The sequence below is a fragment of the Cricetulus griseus genome (genome assembly GCF_003668045.3).
Source record: "Cricetulus griseus strain 17A/GY chromosome 1 unlocalized genomic scaffold, alternate assembly CriGri-PICRH-1.0 chr1_0, whole genome shotgun sequence".
Classification (NCBI taxonomy): Eukaryota; Metazoa; Chordata; class Mammalia; order Rodentia; family Cricetidae; genus Cricetulus; species Cricetulus griseus.
In genome coordinates this window covers 249,206,159-249,226,301 of record NW_023276806.1, presented here as the reverse complement: position 1 = coordinate 249,226,301, position 20,143 = coordinate 249,206,159, and the positions used below count along the sequence as shown (strand labels likewise).

Sequence of the window (20,143 nt, the reverse complement as noted above, 5' to 3'; positions counted from 1 at the left end):
GGGATCTGCACTACAATGCAGGCTCACAATGGCTTCTCAGTGCATCCATTCAGTGACTCCCCTGCTACATACCTGGCCTTCTCCATAACTACTGAGGAAGATTCCATGACCACTTTACCAATGTCTCCTTCATGACTCTAAAGCCTGAACAACATAGACATGGCCAAGTTCCACCTTCTTGGGACAGAGCCATGAATCACATTTGCAGCAGCTTTCCTTTGTTGTTGCATTTTAGGAATAGAAAATGCCTCAGACTTTTCCCTTTTCCGTATTAGAAGCTTAGCTGGGTAAGGTCTTGTTCTGAGGAAACCTGGGTAGTTTGAAGGAGGTCCATATGCTCAAATACTTGAATGTTTGGTTCGCAGTTGATGAACTGTTTGTTGTGGCCTTGTTGGAGGAGGTGTGGCACTAGGGGTGGACTTTGGGTTTTCAAAATCTCACACCAGGCCCCTCCCCCTTCTCCCTCTCAACCTCAAGTAAGTTCTGATACCGCTACAGCACCATACCTGATGTGGCCATGCTTGTCATGATGATGAATGTACTCTAACCCTCTGAACTAAAGGAAGCCCTGATTAAATGCTGTCTTCTGCCTTGGGTATGAAGTCTATGCACAGTAACAGAACATTAACTAAGACAATGAGGCCTTTATCCCAATACAGATCAGGCCTTGACTTGATTTCCCCCTGCCCCCAACTCTCTCTTATATTTTTCTAAACAGTTTCTCTGTATAGCCCTGGCTGTCCTGAAACTCACAGATATCCACCTGCCTCTGCCTTCTGAGTGTTGATATTAAAGGTGTGGGCCACTGTTGCACAGCCTCTCCCTTTTTAAGGATTTATTTTTATTTTATGTATATGAGTTTCTTGTGTACACAGATATCTTGGATGTGCCTAGTGAGGCCAGAAGAGGGCATCAGATCCCCTGAAATGGAGTAACAGATGGTTGTGAGCTACCACGTGGGTGATGAATTTGGTAATGTGTTAAGTCTCCCATGTGGTGTTAGTTTTGGCAACATGGAAGCTGCAGGATTGAGAGGCTGAGAATTGGCACCACGGGAGAACTGAACCTAAGTCCAATGCTCTGAACCACAGGGCCATCTCCTCAGCCCTGGTCTCCTTTTCTTTCAGCACAAGCCTTGATTTAAAAATTACATTTCCACTGGGCGTTGGTGGTGCACGCCTTTAGTCCCAGCACTGGGGAGGCAGAGGCAGGCGGATCTCTGTGAGTTCGAGGCCAGCCTGGTCTCCAGAGCGAGTGCCAGGATAGGCTCCAAAGCTACACAGAGAAACCCTGTCTCAAAGAAACAAAACAAAAAAAATCAAAAACAAAATTACATTTCCTGCCAGGTGGTGGTGGTGCATGCCTTTAATTCCAGCACTAGGGAGGCAGAGGCAGACGGGTCTATAGAGTGAGTTCCAGGGCAGCCCGAGCTACCCAGAGAAACCCTGTCTTGAAAAAAAAATTAAATTATCAAATTTCCTGGTGCTCTTTTTCTCTTAAAACTGTATATATTTTTCCCCTTCTTGCTTTTTCTGCATAAGAGTGATCACTAGGGCTGAAGAGATGGCTCAGTGGTTAAGAACACTAGCTGGTCTTCCAGAACTCCTGAGTTCAATTCCCAGCACCCACATGGTGGCTCACAACCATCTATAATGAGATCTGGTGCCCTCTTCTGGCCTGCAGGGATACATGCAGACAGAACACTATGTATGTAATAAATAAATAAATCTTAAAAAAAAAAAAAAGATAACTAATAACCACACAATGGAGTCAATATTACATTTTTTGCACCAGGTGTGGTGGCACATCCCAGAACTTGGGAAGCAGAGGCAGGTGGATCTCTGAGGTCGAGGCCAGCCTGTTTCTACAGTATGAGTTCCAGGACAACCAGGACTACACAGAAACACACACACACACACACACACACACACACACACACACACACACACACACCCCTTTTCATGTAGTTCTGCAGAAGATCTAATAACCACATAACAAAGTCAGTATTAGGCTGTCTTGAAATCTCCTCTACCAACAAAATTAGTCTTAAATTTAGTCTCAGGAAAAGTCTTAGGACAAGGATAGAAAGTGGCCACAGTCTGTGCTAAAATATCACCAAGAATGGGCACCAGCCCAGTTGCCAATTGTTCCTTCCTGAAACCACTTGAGTTGTGCCTCTACAATCTGTGGAGTTCTCAGCATTGCTGCCTTGAAAGCTGCTCTTAGGAAATCCTGTTGAGCCCTGCTCACAATGTACAACCACTTTCCTACTCCAAAGTCCAAAAGTCTTCCACATTCCTCCAAAAATCAACATGGTCAGGGTTGTCACAGCAGTAGTTTATAGTTCCTGATATCAAACTTCAATTATTTTTTCATTACTGAGACAGAACACCATGGACCAAGGCAGCCTATAAAAGAAAGGGTTTATAACTGGGCTTAGAATTCCAGAGGGTTGGAATCTATGATAGTAGAGCAAGAGCATGGTGATTCGGCAGAGGGTTAGGGGTGGAGCAGTAGATGAGAGCTCACATCTTGATCTTCAGCGAAGAGGTAGAGAGGGGACTCGGGGAATGATGAGAATCTTCTTAAATCTCTAAGCCCACCGGCTATGGGTTATGACACACCTCCTCTAACAAGGCCACACACATATGTACATACTGTTGTCACTATGTAGCTTAGGCTGGCCTAGAACTTAAAACCCTCTGGCCTCAACCACATGCTAAATTGTACCACCAAGCCCATCTAGAAACCACTTTTTTCCACTCTCTTTCTTGAACTCAATCTGTAAACCAGGCTGGCCTTGAACTCATAGACTCACCTGCTTCTACCTTCAGAGTGCTGGGATTTAAAGTGTGAGCCACCATATCTATGCCAAGACTTTGAATTTTTTTTAACTTTCTGTTTACATTTTGCCTGCATGTATGTATGTAGGTGTTGGCTACCCTGGAACTGGAGTTTCAGACAATTGTGAGCTGCAATGTGGGTGCTGGAAATTTAACCCAGGCCCTCTAACAGCAGTCAGTGCTCTTAACTGCTGCGACATCTTTCCAGCCCAAGACTTTGAATTTTTGTATTTGTTTGCTTTGGTTTTTCGAGACAGGGTTGTACCTTTGGAGGCTGTCCTGGAACTCGATCTGTAGACCAGGCTGGCCTCGAACTCATACAGATCCGCCTGCCACTGCCTCCTGGTGCTGACCATGAGGTCTTGTGGAGGAGCTACACTGGAAGAGACTAGGAAGAGAGGTTTTACCTATGCAGTTATGGGGAAGCCATCATACATATTTTGAAAACTTTTCACTGTGGCTGCTTTTGGGTCACCCACAAGGCTGTCAGCAATCCCCTACCCATGCTCTGTAAATTAAGTCCAAAAAATCCATTGATGCTTCATTTGGGATCTTAATATGACAGACACTGCCTAGTCTTTCCCAACCCCAAAGAGAAAACTCTCAAAACATGAAAAATGGTAGCCATGGCTCTCTGCAGATCAGGCTGGCCTAGAACTCCGAGATCCACCTGCCTCTGCCTCCCGAGTGCTAGGATTAAAGGTGTGCACTAACATTCCCCAGCCCAGATGGTAAATTTGTTAATATTATGTCTCATAGTATCTAAGCAAAAGAAAATGTTAGAAAAATATGGAAATCATATTAATAAAGAATTTGTATATAGACTTTGAGGACTGAATGTTCACAGAATAGAGAACTAAAAAGTTTATATAAGATATAATGGTCTGAATAAATTATTAAGATATATAAAAGATGGACTGGAGAGATAGCACTGGCTGCTTTTCTAGAGGACCCAGATTCAAGTCCCAGCACCCACATGGCAGTTCACAAGTGTAAGTGCAGTTCCAGGGGATCCGACACCCTCACAAAGACATGCAGGCAAAACACCAATGCACATAAAATAAAATCATTAGGAAAGATATAAAAGGTGAGGTTTAGATTCATTGTATTGAGTTTTGAAAAGGTCAACATTCAGTACATTGATGTCATAAAGTCCATGAAACCATTGATCTGCTTTCAGTAACAACTGCAAGGACTGGCCGAAGAACATCATTGTATGCCTGATCAATTTTGTTTTAAGAAGTGTTTGGGCCACACGGTGGTGGCACACACCTTTAATTCCAGATCTTGGGAGGCAGAGGAAATCCCTGAGTTTGAGGCCAGCCTGGTCTACAGAGCGAGTTCCAGGACAGCCAGGGCTACACAGAGAAAGCCTGTGTTGGGGGGGATTGTTTTTTGACCACACTTTATCTAAATATCACACAGTAGTTAAAAGCACCATCCAAGCATGGGGGCACACACCTTCAATCCCAGCACCTAGGACACAAAGGCAGGTGGCTCTCCGTGAATTGGATGCCATCCTAGTTTACAAAACAAGTTCTAAAACAGCTACACAGTAGAGACCCTGTCTTTAAAAATATAAAGGACACTTTAAGTGTTTAGTCAGTTATTATATACATGGGAGTTTTCTTCGTCCTTTCATGTCAAAAAAAAAAAAAAAAAGCCTGCAAAGCCTTTTATATTCATTATTTGATGGTCACTGAATCTATATTCATCAAAATTTCCCCCCTGAGTTTTCCCATATATTTGAAGAGAATTAGAAAGTTTAAATTTTTCACTATGTTCACATTCAAAGCATTTCCCTCCAGCAGGAGTTTTGTTTTCAAAGAGAACCACCCTCCGCCACTTCACCAGATAGTCTGAGACCCTTCAGACATAGGAAATAGATGTAGATAAATGTGTCACCTTCATCCGATTCTCACATTTGTCCAATACTATGAGCAACAATACCAAACTGTTTCCAAGGAGTGAATTTATTAAGCATATGTATTTACTGTGTGTGTGTATACATATATACAAGTGTGTACATATATACAAATGTGTGTGTGTGTGTATATATATATATATATATATATATATATATATATATATCAAGTACATTAAAGCAATAGGGGCTGATAAAATGGCACAGAGTCTGGCCCCTGGGACCCACATGACCTCTGTACAATGATGTACACACATACACACCCACACAAAACTAAAATTTAACAAAAAAGTAAAAGAAGCCAGGCGCAGGCAGGTAGGTGGATGTGTGTGAGTTCCAGGCTAAGCTAATGTACATAGTGAGTTCTATGCCAGCCAGGGCCACATAACATAGTGAGATGATGTCTCAAATAAACCAACAAGAATAAACAGAAAGCAACAGGTAGAATTTGTAGGTGAATAGCAAAACATTCTGAGACACTGACAACGTCCAGAAGACTGGAACAGCACAGTCAAGAAGCAAACTGGGGTGGCTGAGGGTGGCAGGAGATGGAGAAGTTCAGAGCTTAAGGCAACTCACTGCTTTGGGTTTGATTCCTAGAATACATATGGCAGCTCACAACTATCCATAATTCCAGTTCCAGCAAATCCAATACTCTCTTCTGGCCTCCCCAGGCACCAGGCACAAATGTGATACACAGACCTACACATAACCAAAATGCACAAATGTATAAAATAAAAATATATGTATATATAAAAAGCAAACAAAGAAGTGAGGCTTAGAAAACCCAGCAGAAATACGCTGGGGGAGACTGTGTAGGTCATCAGCATCCGGCTTTTTATTCCCACTGCAATCTTGAAATGCTTTACCTTCTATTTGTTCACAAAGATGCTACCACACTTTTTTGTTTTGTTTTGGAAACAGGGTTTCTCTGTGTAGACCACACTGGTCTCGAACTCACAGAGATCCACCCGCCTCTGCCTCCTGAGTGCTGGGATTAAAGGTGAGCACCACCACCACCCAGCACTACCATGCTTTTTAATATCTGCAGCTACTGCTGAACAACTGTCTCCCTGTCACAGGCCAGCACATTCTAGGACAGGAATAGAGAAACCTTGAGGTAAACATGTTTGAATATGAAAAAAAGGGAGAGTATGCCCCTCCCAGAGTCTGCAAACTTAAGCAACATGGCAGCTTGTCAACAAAATGCATATTACAACTGTGTGAAACTTTTTCTGAGGTCTGTCCACCTCAGACAAGGGTACCAAACACAGACACAAGGAAAAGATTTGACACAAGTGCAGCTTGATGAACCAATTATTTTAATTAGGGTTACTTACAGGAGGAGCATGGGTCTTTAAAGGGTTAGTGACAGGAACATGAGGAACTTATGGGTAGGTATTCCATTGAAGAAAGGGTTTCTCACTTTACCAGCAACAATCATCTGCTTTTATATCCAAAGGAGGGAGGTCTTGTGAGACTCTGCCTAAAAATATTCAGGGATGGGCTGGTCCATGGTGGCACACACCTTTAATCCCAGCACTGGAGAGGCAGAGGCAGACGGATCTCTGTGAGTTCAATGCCAATCTGGTCTACACAGTGAGGTCCAGGACAGCTAGGGCTACACAGAGAAATCCTGTCTCGAAAAATCAAAACAAAAACATATATTCAGGGAGACAAAGGTCTCTTGATCCCTCCCTGCAATGAATATTAACTGCCTGTAAATCATCAGGGAAGGTGCCAGGGCTCCATGCCCATCCCTCTGCATAGATACGAAAGGCCTCAATCTTGTGCAGGCCTCCTACGGGTCATCACAGGTACTGGAATTTCAAGATTGGCAATGGCATGCTCAAAGGACAGCATTCCAAAACATGCCATCCCTTCCTCTGCTGCCCCCTTTTCTAGAAATTTGTCAAGTCTAGGAGGGGGTGATAAGTCTCATCAGTAACTACTGCCTACAGAAAAAAGGAACTTCTCTTTCCAAAAATGACTGGAGCAGTACTATGCAGGCATGAACACAGAACTTGAAACAGTCATTTCACAGAAATATACCCATTTAGCAAACACCAATAGCTTTATCCTGTGACTGTCAAGCCATAGGTTGTGGATGGTTCTTAAGAGATGTGAATTGACCCCTGCAGAGCAAGCCTTCAATCCAACCAGAAAGCAGTTGGTCACTCTCATTAAATCATTCCACTATAGTCCTAGAGACTATATTACATTTATTTCTATATTGTTCCAGGAAGATGCATGCCACAGCATGAATGAAGAAATCAGAAGACAACTTGCAGGATTTGTTTCTCTTTCCATCACATGGGCTCTGAGATCTAACTCAAGTTGCCAGCCTTGGCAACAAGCACCTTTGCAGATGGGTGCCTGTCTTACCAGCCCTAGCAGGCTCATCTTGACATTTTAGTAATACACAGGGTTCAGAGCGAATGCTGGCCATCTTGCTTTCTCCACATTCAGGAACCAAAGCATGTGTGTCTTCAGGAACAGTCTTAACACTAATGCTAGGGACAACTTATAGCACTGGCAATAGCCAGTACCATCTGGGGACTTCCGAGGCATCTGTGGGCAACACCTGCTGGAGAAGTAGCCCACCCCTGACACTGCATCTTGACTAAAGAGCCTATGTTTGCCCACGTACACAGGGTGCCTTCATTCAAGGTTCTCAACTATTCTTTTAACGTTTAATGTTAGCCATTGGTTATAAAGGATTTCCCTCATTCACCTTGTTTTGCCTCACCTGTGTCTTACCCAACCATAACATCCCAAGAACTTCCCATGTGCCTGCCCTGTGCACATGTGCCCTCTGGTCATCACTCTTTCAGCTCACACGATGCTTTTCTAACTCTGTGGAACACTCACAGGCTAGCATTATGTCAGTGCTGACACCTTTTTACACAGGGGTCTCATCAGGATCACTGAGGATCCACAAGCCACCATCCCAAACAAGTGCCAGCTGGACTCAGGAGCTAGAAGGCAATAAATAAATTAACAAGACCCAACAGCACGAAGATACTGTCACTTGTACCAAGTGTGTCCTCAATGCTGACCTGAGGACATAGCACAGCTGAGAGTGGGTTTGTTTCAAAGCACAGGAAAACAGGTAGGGAGACTCAAGCATACAACCCCAGTATTTGGTAAGAGGAGGCAGGAGGACCAGGACTTCCAAGATCATCCTCGACTATGTAGTGAATTTGAGACCAGCATGGGCTACCTAAGAACTTGCCTCAAGAAAACAAAAAATAAACCCAAACCAGTATTGGATACAGTGGTGTAGATGGGAGGTCGTACCCTGCCCTGCACCATCTAGTGCTTCTTAACGAGCCACCTGTACCCTCATCTTGAGTGCAACCTTGGTGGGGAAGGAGCTGGCTCTTGTTCTCTAATTGGTATAGGGGCCAAGGGGAAACCCAGATATGCTCACCTGCTGTATCCCCACGGACTCCCTGGTCTGACAGCCTCTGGGCCCAAGCTGTAGCACACTGCTGCCTCTTCAGTGGACGTACATCCCTGGCTGCTGAGAGGTCCCTGGGCTGAACAAACAAGTTACACACAAGCATCCTTTCCTGCAGGAGAGCATACAACTCATTCTGGGGAAAAGACTCTAGGGAAAGAGTAGACTTCTCAGCTGCACTACTTTATCAGATCTTCCTTCATTGATGTTTTCTTTCCTCAAGCTTTACAGCCTCAAAGACAGAATATTTGCTATCACAACTTCCTCTGCTGGGCGACTATTTCGGCCTCCACTCACATGCTGCGCCCGATTTCCTAGTCTTCTGTTCTAAAGGTCAGGCCTAAGGGCAACATAACCACTTCTACTTCACTCCCTTTGAATACAGCGTCCTCATGCTCAAGGCTTTACATGGGCTTCAAGTTTCAGCATCCCCGAGGGACTACTTGACAGATATAACTTTTAATTTGTTCCCCTTATGCCATCTCCGGCTGTGAGAAACTGGAAGCCAGCAGCTCATTCATTCCATCCTCCTTCCTTAGTTTCCCTGCCATTTTGGAGGCCAATCCCATGGACAACATCTCCACATCTTTCCCTCAAAGTAACTCCTCCATTCAAGGGGCGAGTTCATGCTAGTAGACAGCTAAGCCTTATTCACATGTCTTATTACCCAACGCAAGGGCTGTGCACCTGATGCCCACTTAATCCAGTTCCACCTGTACAGGGGTGGGGGGCTCCATGTGGCAAACAAAACTTGTCACCCACTTGACACTACATGAAGGCACACTGCTGCACGGCACACTGGAAGGACTGCCACTTCAGAGTGAACACCACAGATGGTCCTCCCACAGAAAGCTTCCCTTTAGTGGCATATCTCATCACCCACAGCAGAGACAAGGCAAGTGCTCCTCTCAAACTCATCTTTGGTTCCATTGTGTCCCACATTTGGACGCCAAGTGTTATGTGAACATTTCCTGGCCACATGTTGAACAAGTGTCTATTCATCCCAGATAGGGCACTGAGGACAGAAGCAAAGAAATGATTCTATCCAAGTGAAGCCGGGGGAGCCACTGAATGTAATTGGACTTACTGAGCACAGGCAACTTACAGGTAGCTACACTACCAATAAAAACATCTGTCCATCTCCTGGCAACCAAAAATGTACCATACTCTTTACTTGTATAAGAAGGGTTTGTCCCATCATCAATCATTATGCATCTTTGAAAGGAACTGTGAACATGAAGGTGTCACATCTTTGTTCCCACTCACAGAATTGTTTCCAGTAGTTCATTCACGGAATCTATGGGAGCAATGGCATCTAAACATCATGGGTTTTTCCTCTAGTAAGATGTCTCTCATATTACCAAAGGAGCCTGCATCACCTCCTGAAGGCTCCAGCACACTGCTGACATTCACAGCCTTCTGCACTGTAAGTTCTTTCATGTGCTTGAAGCAAATAGAGCTAGAAGACTGACCACATTGTCTCCATTCATAAGGCATTTCCCCAGCATGAACTGGCTTCTCTGAAGCCAAGGACTTACCACATTGCTTACACTTGTACAAACTGTGCCCAGCATCAATTCCTTTGAGAATTTGAAGTCTAAACTATATAGTTCATATGGACAAGACTTATCACAGGACATCTTCTGCTCTCACATGTGGATAAGGATAAACACTTTAGCACACTGTTCACACTCATAGTGTTTTTCACCAATAGGCATTGTCTGATGTGTTTGGAGGAAACAGGGATAAAGGGATTAGATACTGCTGACATTCAAAGGGGCTTTCCACAGCATGGATAGATTTATGTCTCTGAAAGGAACTGTGACGGCTGAAGGCTTTCCCACATTGTTTGCACTCATAAGGTTTTTCTCCTGTGTGTGTTCTTTCATGTAATCGGAGGTAACTGTAACGAATAAAGGCTTTATCACACTGTTTACATTCATAGGGTTTCTCTCCACTATGAATTCTTCCATGCAGTCGAAGGGAAGAGTGATGTCTAAAGGCTTTCCCACATTCTTTACATTTATAAGGTTTCTCTCCAGTGTGAGTTATTTCGTGTAATCGAAGGGAGGTGTGGCGAGTGAAGGCTTTCCCACACTGCTGACACTCATAGGGCTTTTCTCCTGTGTGAGTTCTTTCATGCAGTCGAAGGGAAGAGTGATGTCTAAAGGCTGTGCCACATTCTTTACACTCATAGGGTTTCTCTCCAGTGTGAGTTCTTTCATGCATTTGAAGTAAAGAGGGGTAAAGGAATGACTTACCACACTGCTTACATTTATATGGTCTTTCACTAGTGTGAGTTCTTTCATGCATTTGAAGTAAAGAGGGGTAAATGAAGAGCCTACTACATTGTTTACATTCATAGAATGTTTCTCCACCATGAATAATTTTATGTCTGTGATAGGAAGTCTGACATCTGAAGGCTTTGCCACACTGTTTACATTCATAGGGTTTCTCTCCGGTGTGAGTCCTTTCATGTAATCGCAGGTAACTGTGACATGTGAAGGCTTTCCCACACTGCTGACATTCATAGGGTTTTTCTCCAGTATGAATTCTTTCGTGTAACTGAAGGGCACTGTGACATCTAAAGGCTTTCCCACACTGGTTACATTTATAGGGTCTTTCTCCTGTGTGGATTCTCTCATGTCTTTGAAGTGAAGTGGAAGAACTCAGAGCTTTCCCACACTGGTTACATTTATAGGGTCTTTCTCCTGTGTGAATTCTCTCATGCCTTTGAAGGGAACTGGAAGAACTCAGAACTTTACCACACTGGTTACATTCGTAACATTTTCTTACAGTGTGAGTTCCTCCATGTGTGTAAAGTGAACTATGATAAACAGAAGCCTTTCCACATTCCTTGTAGTCATAGAAGTTTTCTCCACTGTGAGTTTGGTGATATATTCCAAGTGTACTTGAAAAACCAAAGGATTTTAAACATACCTCACATTCACAAGGTCCATTAACAGTGTGAGCAGCCATGTATCCTTGAATACTTGTGAGAGAACTGGAATCATATGGTGTGTTTCCATATTCCTCATGTTCATATGGCATGTATTCAGAGTGAGACGTGAGATGCCTATTAAGGAATGAATGACACATGAAAACTTTCACAGAGCTTAACTTCAGTGGGAAGCTTGCTGCTCATATTTAAGTTCAGCACAAGGGTTGAGGTTTTGTCACCCTGACTACCCTCTTTACTGTCTAACATACAACTTCTGCAAAAAATAACAAACAGCCAGGCTTGGTGGTGCATGTCTTTAATCCCTCAAGGGGCAGGTGGGTCTCTGTGAGCTAGAGGCTAGTCTGATCTACAGAATGAGTTCCAAGCCAGCCAGAATTACATGGTGAGACCCTGTCTCAAAAACAAAAGATGCTGGGCAGTGGTAGTGCACACCTTTAATCCCAGCACTCGGGAGGCAGAGGCAGGCAGATCTCTGTGAGTTTGAGGTCAGCTTGGTCTACAAAGCCAGTTCAGGACTGCACAGAGAGATCCCATCTCAAAAAAACAAACAAACAAACAAACAAAAAAGACAACCAAGTTAGTTTCTAATGATTGCTTATTATTAAGGCCTAGGTCAGACACTGCTTTCACTGTATTCTTTCTGCCCTATCTGAACGGTGTGAAACTAAACAGACTGAGGGTTCTACAACAGACCTCCCACAGAGCTATAACTAGTGAATGTCACTGACACAGGGTCCAAGTGAATTATGTTTCAAACTGAGTAGCATTCTTACACCAAGGTACATATTTTTCTAATGATGAATAAAAGTTATTTCTTTTGATCATTGTTAAATTTATATGGCACGTTAAAGTTTCTACAAGAGACATTTACTTCCACTTATATATGCAAATTACCTTTGATATCTTCCAAAATTTTTGCAATCATCTTCAATATTCTGTTCTTCCCATATATATCCTAAAATATAGTACCAAAAATTTGTGACAAATTATTAGAAATTAATGAAAACAAAGCTGGATAGGGTGGTAAATGCTTTAACATCAACACTCAGAAGGCAAAGGCAAGTAGTCTTTGTGAGGTCAAAGCCAGTCTCTAAATAGTGAGACTCTATTTTGAAAAAAAAGTCAGAAATTTCTGAAAACCAAGAGCTGGAGCTAAAGCTCCCTGGTTAAGAGCACTTGGTGTTCATGTAGGAACACAGCTTTGATTACCATTACCCATAATGGGCAGCTCACAACCACCTGTAACTCCAGCTCCAGAGGAATCTGAAGCCTCTGCCCCTGCACTCATACACATACAAATACCCCCAAGCCCCTCACACACATAATTTAAAATTAAATTAAAGAAAAAGAAGAAAAGATGGGCTGGAGATATGGCTTAGGGGTTAAGAGTGCTTACTGCTACTGGGCAGTGGTGGAACACAAATGCCTTTAATCTCAGCACTCAGGAGGCAGAGACAGGTGAATGTCTCTAAATTCAAGGCCAGCGTGGTCTACAGAATGAGTTCCAGGACAGCCAGGGCTGTTACACAGGGAAATCATGTCTCAAAAAAAAAAAAAAAAAAAAAAATGCTTAGTGCTCTTGGAGAGGAACTAGGTTTGGTTCCCAGCACTCAGATGGCAGATAAAAACCACCTATAACTCCAGTTCCAGAAAGTCTGATATCCTATTCTGGACTCTAAGGGCTCCAACACACATATGGCACACATTTACTCACAAAGGTGCATACACACATAATGTAGCTCTGTGAAAGAAGGGATTTTCTTGTGTGTGTGTGTGTGTGTGTGTGTGTGTGTGTGTGTGTGAGAGAGAGAGAGAGAGAGAGAGAGAGAGAGAGAGATTTGTAGGTGCGCATGTCACGAGAGAGAGAGAGAGAGAGAGAGAGAGAGAGAGAGAGAGAGAGAGATTTGTAGGTGCGCATGTCACAGAGCACACATATAGATGAGAGGGTAACTTCGGGAGCTGTTCGACCTTCCCACCAGGTGGTTCCACCAGGCTTGCAGAATGAGGACCTTTAACTTCTTGGACCATCTCATCTGCTACTATTATTCACTTATCCACCAAATTCATCCCTTTCTACACCCAAATCACAGAAGACCATTTCTAACAGGGAAACACTTGCTCTCTAATTTACAGAGTGATGGGAAGACGATGTCCTCACCTATGGCAGCGAGGTTCCTGCAGGTTTCCAGCATCACATCTCTGTACAGACTCTTCTGGGAAGGATCCAGCAAAGTCCACTCTTCCTGGGTGAAGTGCACAGCCACATCCTCAAAGCTCACCAGATCCTAAAATATCCCACACATGTGTATAAAAGAACTGACGTGGGCTGGGTGGGGGGAAGACAGTTCAGTAGTTAAGGGTGCTGACTGCTGCTCTTCCAGAGGACCACAGTTCAAGTCTCAGGACCCACATGGCAACTCACAAGTGCCTACAACTCCAGGATCTGACACCCTCATAAAGACAAACATGCATGCAAAACACTGATATACATACAATTAATTTATAAAACTGGCAGTACTGCAAATATATGCTCAAGTGATAAAATGCTCACGTATTTCTGCAGTCTCCACACATGTCCTTCATGACTGGGGAGGTCTAATGTAAATCCTGAACAACTGTGAGCAGGAACATCCAGGTGAACAACAGTCCTCTCACTGAGTGGCCTGGAGTCAGGATACACTGCAACTCCACCCAAGTCTCACTCACAGAAAGTCCCGCCACCTGTACCCAGAATAGAGCCATCTGTCTCTAGACATCTATGTGGACAGAGTTTAAGCTCTGTTGGGTGGGGAGAACAAGATGGGGAGGCTCATGAATAAGCACAAAGAATGAGAATAAATCACTCAGCATAATGCGTCATAAAAATACTGTGGCAATTCAGAACCATTTTCCTTCTGAAAGTGAACTCATCTGTTACAAACTCAGAAAAACCTAGAGCCATCAGACACATTCCCAAGATAATGGACAATGTGTGTGAGCAGCTTCCCTGGTGAACACTCTGTCACCACTTAAATGGGGAAATGAACCATCTTATGTGCTAACAGGAAAAGAAATCATTAGAATTCCTGAGTACAGGGCTGGAAAGATGGCTCAGCGGTTAAGAGCACTCACTGTTCTTCCAGAGGTCCTGAGTTCAATTCCCGGCAACCACATGGTGGCTCACAACCACCTTCAACAAGATCTGGTGCTTTCTGCTGGCATGTGGGCAGAAGACTATATACATAATAAATAAATAAAATCTTTAAAGAAAAAAAAAAGATTGCTTGACTAGAAATCTCTTAACCACTAAAATAAACAAACCACAAGAGTTTGGAAACGTTCAAAAAAAAAGAAAAGAACTCCCAAGTACAACTTGCTCCAGTCCAAATGTTGGGTAGAAAAAGCCCCAGATCATTCAGGACTGGGTTGAGACCTAATAACATTCCAGCATGGCTGATTCGGTCACTCTGGCTAAGGGACCATCCCTAGAAAAGCAGGCTCACCATAAACCATACTAAAGAGACAGGGGTCATCATCAGTTCTTCAATGAGTTACTTTCTTTCCCTTCCCAGAATCCCTAGCCCTAAGTCTGCCTGGTTTTCTCAATTTTCCCCTCCTTTCTATCTCTTTTCCAAGCATACTTTAACTCTGCCCCCTCAACCTTTTGTTTTCTTAACTCCTTCTCTAAAGCTTCCCCATCACCATAACCGCTGGTTAGCGATGCATTTACCTCCATGCCAGCAGCTTCAAGGGCATGACTTCCTCCCTTCTCCTCCAGGCAGCTCACCTGCCCTGCATAGCTGCTCTTCTAAACACTGATAAAATTGTCCTTGTGCATTCTGAAATTCTTTTATTAATAAGACAAAGAACCCCCAAAGGGGACACCAATTTCCCCTGTATCACAAATCAAGTAAAGCAAATACTACATGATCAATATTTAAAGAGGAAAAACTGGCAGATCTCTGTAAGTTGGAGGCCAGCCTAGTCCACATAGGAAGTGTCAGGACAGCAAGGATAGAGAGCAGCCTCAAAATAAATAAATAGGTACTGGAGAGAGAGCTCAGAGCTTAAGAGCACTTGTTGCTCTTATAAAGGACCCAGGTTCCATTTCCAGGACCCACGTGGCAGCTCACAACCATCTGTGACTCCAGTTCCAAGGATCCAACACCTCTTCTTACTGCTCTCTGCAGGCAGGAAGCACTTACATGAAGAACATATGTACATGTAGGCAAAACACTCATGCATATATATAAAAAAGCAAATAAATCCAAAGAATGAATAAATAAATAGCTGGGCGTTGGTGGCACATGCCTTTAATACCAGCACTTGGGAGGCAGAGGCAGGTGGATCTCTGTGAGTTCAAAACCAGCCTGGTCTACAGAGTGAGTTCCAGGACAGTCAGAACTACAAAGAGAAACCCTGTAGCTGATTCAGGAAAGATCACCTGACTTCAGAAATCTGGGCCAGACTATGTCAAACAGTGGCATGTCCATATCTGGGAGGAAGGGAGACTGGCAGAGGTGCAGGGCCACTAACATTCACTCCTTCTTCATTACACTTCTATAAAAATCCCATCAATCTCACAGGCTTTTTTGTAGTCAACTAATTTTTTTTTCTAAACTGACAAGGAATAACAGCTGTTTAGCAAACTGGCAGAGTCTTGGTTTTTGTTGTTGTTGTTTCTCCAAGACAGGGTTTCTCTGTGGCTTTGGAGGCTGTGACCAGGCTGGTATTGAACTCACAGAGATCCGCCTGCCTCTGCTTCCTGAGTGCTGGGACTAAAGGCGTGAGCCACCACCGCCCATCGGCAGAGTCATGTTAACAATAGTGGGATATTATCTAAAATAGTTCAAGAATATATACAAACTATAAAGTTGACACAAAAGGCAAATTTTAAAACATATTCTCTCTTAGGAACTGAGGTCTTCAAAAGCACACAGGTATATCAAGGCATGTTGAAAGACACTTTCAGAAAACATCTGAGAAGGCTCTCATCTTGAACCCTGACTTCTCTCTAGGCAGGATTCAGCAGAAGGACAAAGGCTAGCTGTCTTAAAAGAAGGCCCCTAATTCAGCCATCCATAAATCCCCTCACAGGTAGCCTTTTTCAACCTTGATTTTAACTCTTGACATTCAAAGAAACCTGTGAAAAATAATAACTAAATACAAAGTGCACTCTGGAGGCAGATTGCTAGCACACAGGTAGTAGAATTTTGGAAACAAATACTTTGGTAACGTTTAACAAATGGCAAACTGAGCCTTCAACAAAGGGATAGCAAATCCTGGGGAAGACAGAAACTGACTTCCAGCAGTATTTACGGCCACAGTCATAGCTGGGCTGATCATGCTGACCTCTCCTGCCTCTACCTCCCAGTGCCATGTGCTACCACTAGTCTCAAATGCTCAGACCGTGTGCGTGCGTGCGTGCGTGCGTGCGTGTGTGAATTTTTTTCATTAGCCAACCAGTGATACAGTGAGACACTGTCATAATTTTTTTCAGGATTTTATTTTATTTTTATTCATGTGTGTTTAAGTGTTGTGTGTGTCACATGTGTTCCAGATGCCCATGGTTGTCAGAAGGCGTCAGATCCTCTAGTGCTGGAGTTACTAAAAACTGAGCTGCCACACCCAGCTCCATTCTTATCTCTAACACTCTGGAAGAGCAGTACATGCTTTTAGCCAATGACCCATCTAACCAGCCTCAAATGTCCCCTCTCCCCCAGGTCTCACTGTGTAGCCCTGGCTGTCCTGGAACTCATTATGTAGACCAGGCTGGCCTCAAACAGAGATCCACCTGCCTATACCTCCTGAGTACTGGGATTAAAGACAAACGCCACCACTGCCCAGCCTATTTTTAATTTCTAAAAATTTCATTTCACCTAAGTTACTAAATTTTTGACCATGGGATTGCAACATTTGTCCTTTATATGTGAGACATCCCCCATCCCCCAATAGGCTCGTGTGTTTGGACATTTCTCCACCAGCTGGTGGTGCTGTTTTACAAGGTTATGACTTAAGCACTTGGGAGGTAGAGGCAGCCTGGTCTACATGAGTTCCAGGACAGCAAGGACTACAAGAAGAATCCCTGGTTTGAAAAACAAAAACACAAAAAGAGGGAATATATCAAGAGACACACAAAGACAGACAATAGTCTGAATAGGCATGGATGTATCAAAAAATAAAAACTGAAACTCTTTAAAAAAAAATTACACACAAGTGCTGGGCGTAGTGGCGTACACATTTAGTCCCAGCACTCAGGAAGCAGAGGTAGGTGGATCTCTATAAGTTCAAGGACAGCCTGGTCTACTTAGTGAGATCCTGTGTTAAAATAAATAACAAATAAATAGAACGTTTTCAATTTAAAACTATGGCGATATTATTCCACACAAAGACAGTGAGTTGAGAAACAAAAAAACAAAAAACAAGAAACAACTATAGACAGATGGGAACAAATTCTCAAAACCATTAGAAAATGAAAAACTATTTCTAAGGTAGCACACAGCCAGGCACGGCAGCCCACATCTGCCATCTCAGAACCAGATTCAGGAGTATGAGGCAGTAATAATGCCACGACGCCCAGGCCAGCATGGGGCACAAAATGACACGTGTCAGTGTTTAAAACTAAAGCTGTGAAGGCTGGAATGGAGGTTCACAATAAATTCCAAGAATCAAGAGAAACTCAGGGAAACATATGACTAGGACATGAAATGCTGAAATGGGTGTATAAGGTGCAGTGTGCTGTACAACAGCAGTGAGCAAATGAACACACAAATGTCACACACAGTACAGCAACACAGACGGAAAGGGACATAAATACATATACACTTAATAAAGTCCTTGAGACTAGAACTCCATTGTTCTTAAAAAGATTTTTTTTAAACCACCAAAAAGTTTTAAGGGCAAATAAAGTACGAGTTTAGATATATACCAAGAGAGACACTGGGCCTCTCTGAGTGAAATAATACTTCTACTTTATTTCCAGATTTATTGTTTTATGCACATCATTGTTCTGCCTGCATATATGTGGGTGCCTGGTGCCTGTGGATCCAGAGAAGATATGGATCCCAAGACTAGATACAGAAGGTTGTGAGCTGCCAGGTGGGTGCTGGGAATCGAACCTGGGTCCTCTGCAAGAGCAACAAGTGCTCTTAACTGCTAAGCCAACTCTCCTGCCCCTCAAGAGGTCGCTCTGGGACTGGAGTGGCTGCTGTGAGCCACCTAAGGTGGGTGCTCCATAACTGTCCTAAGCAAGGAGACATCATCACAGGCCATCCACTCCTCATCCCAACTTCCTTTTTTGTTGTTGTTGTTTTTTTGTTTTGTTTTGTTTTCTCTGTATTGCTTTGGAGGTTGTCCTGGCACTCGATCTGTAGACCAGGCTGACCTCAAATTCACAGAGCTCTGCCTGCCTCTGCCTCCTGAGTGCTGGGACTAAAGGCGTGGGCAACCAACGCCCAGGCAGACAGGCTTTCACTATGTAGCCCTGGCTATGTAAACTAAGCTATCCTCAATCTGCCTGCCTCTTCCTTCCAAGTGCTGGAATTAAAAGTGGACCAACCCATCCTGCAAGGACTATAGGTTTCGAACCAAAAATAAAAGAATAAAAAAATCACAAAATAACAATATATAGTCCATGTTTATGAACAGGAAGCTTCTGTATTAGAATGTCAGGTTTCCTCAATCCGAACTACAAATTCAACAATGGCAATAAAAAAACCTAACAATTTTCTAAAAAAACTAATAAATTGATTCTCAAGTATATGGAGAGAGGGAAAATAACTCAAAATGGTCCACACAATTCCGATTGAACAGCACACAAACCAACAGTTTAAGACTACCAATAATACTACAATAATCAAGATAGGATAGTATTTTCAAAAGAATAAACAAATCAACAAAATAGAAAACCCAGAAATAAAAATCACAAAAAAGTAGAACCTGTTTTTGACAAAAAAGCAAAGAAACTCAACTATTGGTAAAATGCTATTGGCAGAACCGATATGCTTATAGACAAAGAAATGAATCGAACAAATGCTTCAATTTTCACAATATTGGGGCTGGAGAGATAGCTCTGCGGTTGAGAGCACTGGCTTCTCTTCCGGAGGACCCAGGTTCAATTCCCAGCAGCCATACGGAAGCTCACAACTGTCTGTTCCAGGAGATCCGGCACCCTCACACAGGCAAAACACCAATGCACATAAAATAAAAGGAATTTATAAAAGTTTAACATTTCACAGTATTGACTCAAGTGGAATGCTTGACCGAAATGTTAAATGTAAAATTCAGAACTCCTAGAAAGTAACAGGACCTAGACGACCTGGCGTTTTACCGACTGCAGGACCAACGCGCCAGCGCCGCACGCACAGCCAGAGTCCGGAGCAGGGCGGGGCCTCCCGCTGCGGTGCTCGGCGCACTGCGCAGGCGCGGCCCCCGGGGGCCGCAGGGGTCGCGGACACAGGGCAGCGCTGACGGGCCCGCCCCAGCCCCGGGGAGGACCCGGCACAGACGGCCGCCCTCGCTCGCTCACCATGGCGCGGCTTCCGGAGTCGGCGTGGTATCCTCTCAGCTCCCGGCGGCCGGGCTCCCAGCGCAGCACCGTGTACCTCCCTCGGCCGCCGCGCCAAGCCCGCAGTATGGCGGCCGAGAAGAACCCGCCTACCGCCGCCCATCGGCGCTCTTGATTAGACGGAGCGCTCCCCAATCCCGATTGGCTACCCAGGCTTGAGTGACACCTGCCTCCAAGCCACACCCATAGCCACCCTTCTAGGTCAGGCTTCCAAGCCCGACCAGACCCGGCAGTTTGGGGAGAGCTGCATTGTTGCCACTGTGTACACTCTATCCACTCGGTGATCCTTGCAGGAATCCTGCTGCCTCACGACTAGGAAGACACCCAAGAAAAGGACCTGGTGTTCTTCAGAGCTCAGGACCATCTCCTATTGTTCATCTTTCTCGGGCTATCCATTAACACAAGT

General features: G+C 43.9%; 1 protein-coding gene across 12 annotated transcripts in view; it reads right to left on the bottom strand.

The window, feature by feature from the left end:
- LOC100762310 (zinc finger protein 709) overlaps positions 1-19,856 on the bottom strand; it is a 32,148-nt gene extending 12,292 nt beyond the window's left edge. The window contains exons 1-6 of one of the 12 annotated variants that reach the window (XM_027394590.2): positions 19,699-19,856; positions 13,351-13,477; positions 12,087-12,147; positions 11,171-11,306; positions 8,201-8,342; positions 4,936-5,469 (exon numbers count right to left, since the gene is read on the bottom strand). In XM_027394590.2, coding sequence (XP_027250391.1) covers positions 5,333-5,469; positions 8,201-8,342; positions 11,171-11,306; positions 12,087-12,147; positions 13,351-13,477; positions 19,699-19,701 — 606 coding nt within the window. In that variant the 5' untranslated portion in view covers positions 19,702-19,856 and the 3' untranslated portion in view covers positions 4,936-5,332. Of the gene's footprint in view, positions 1-4,935; positions 5,470-6,070; positions 7,746-8,200; positions 8,343-8,432; positions 11,307-12,086; positions 12,148-13,350; positions 13,478-13,743; positions 13,971-19,698 lie in introns of those variants that run through there. The other 11 variants (XM_035450851.1, XM_027394591.2, XM_027394592.2 and 8 more) reach the window with 11 other exon arrangements.
- Positions 19,857-20,143: the final 287 nt, after the last annotated feature.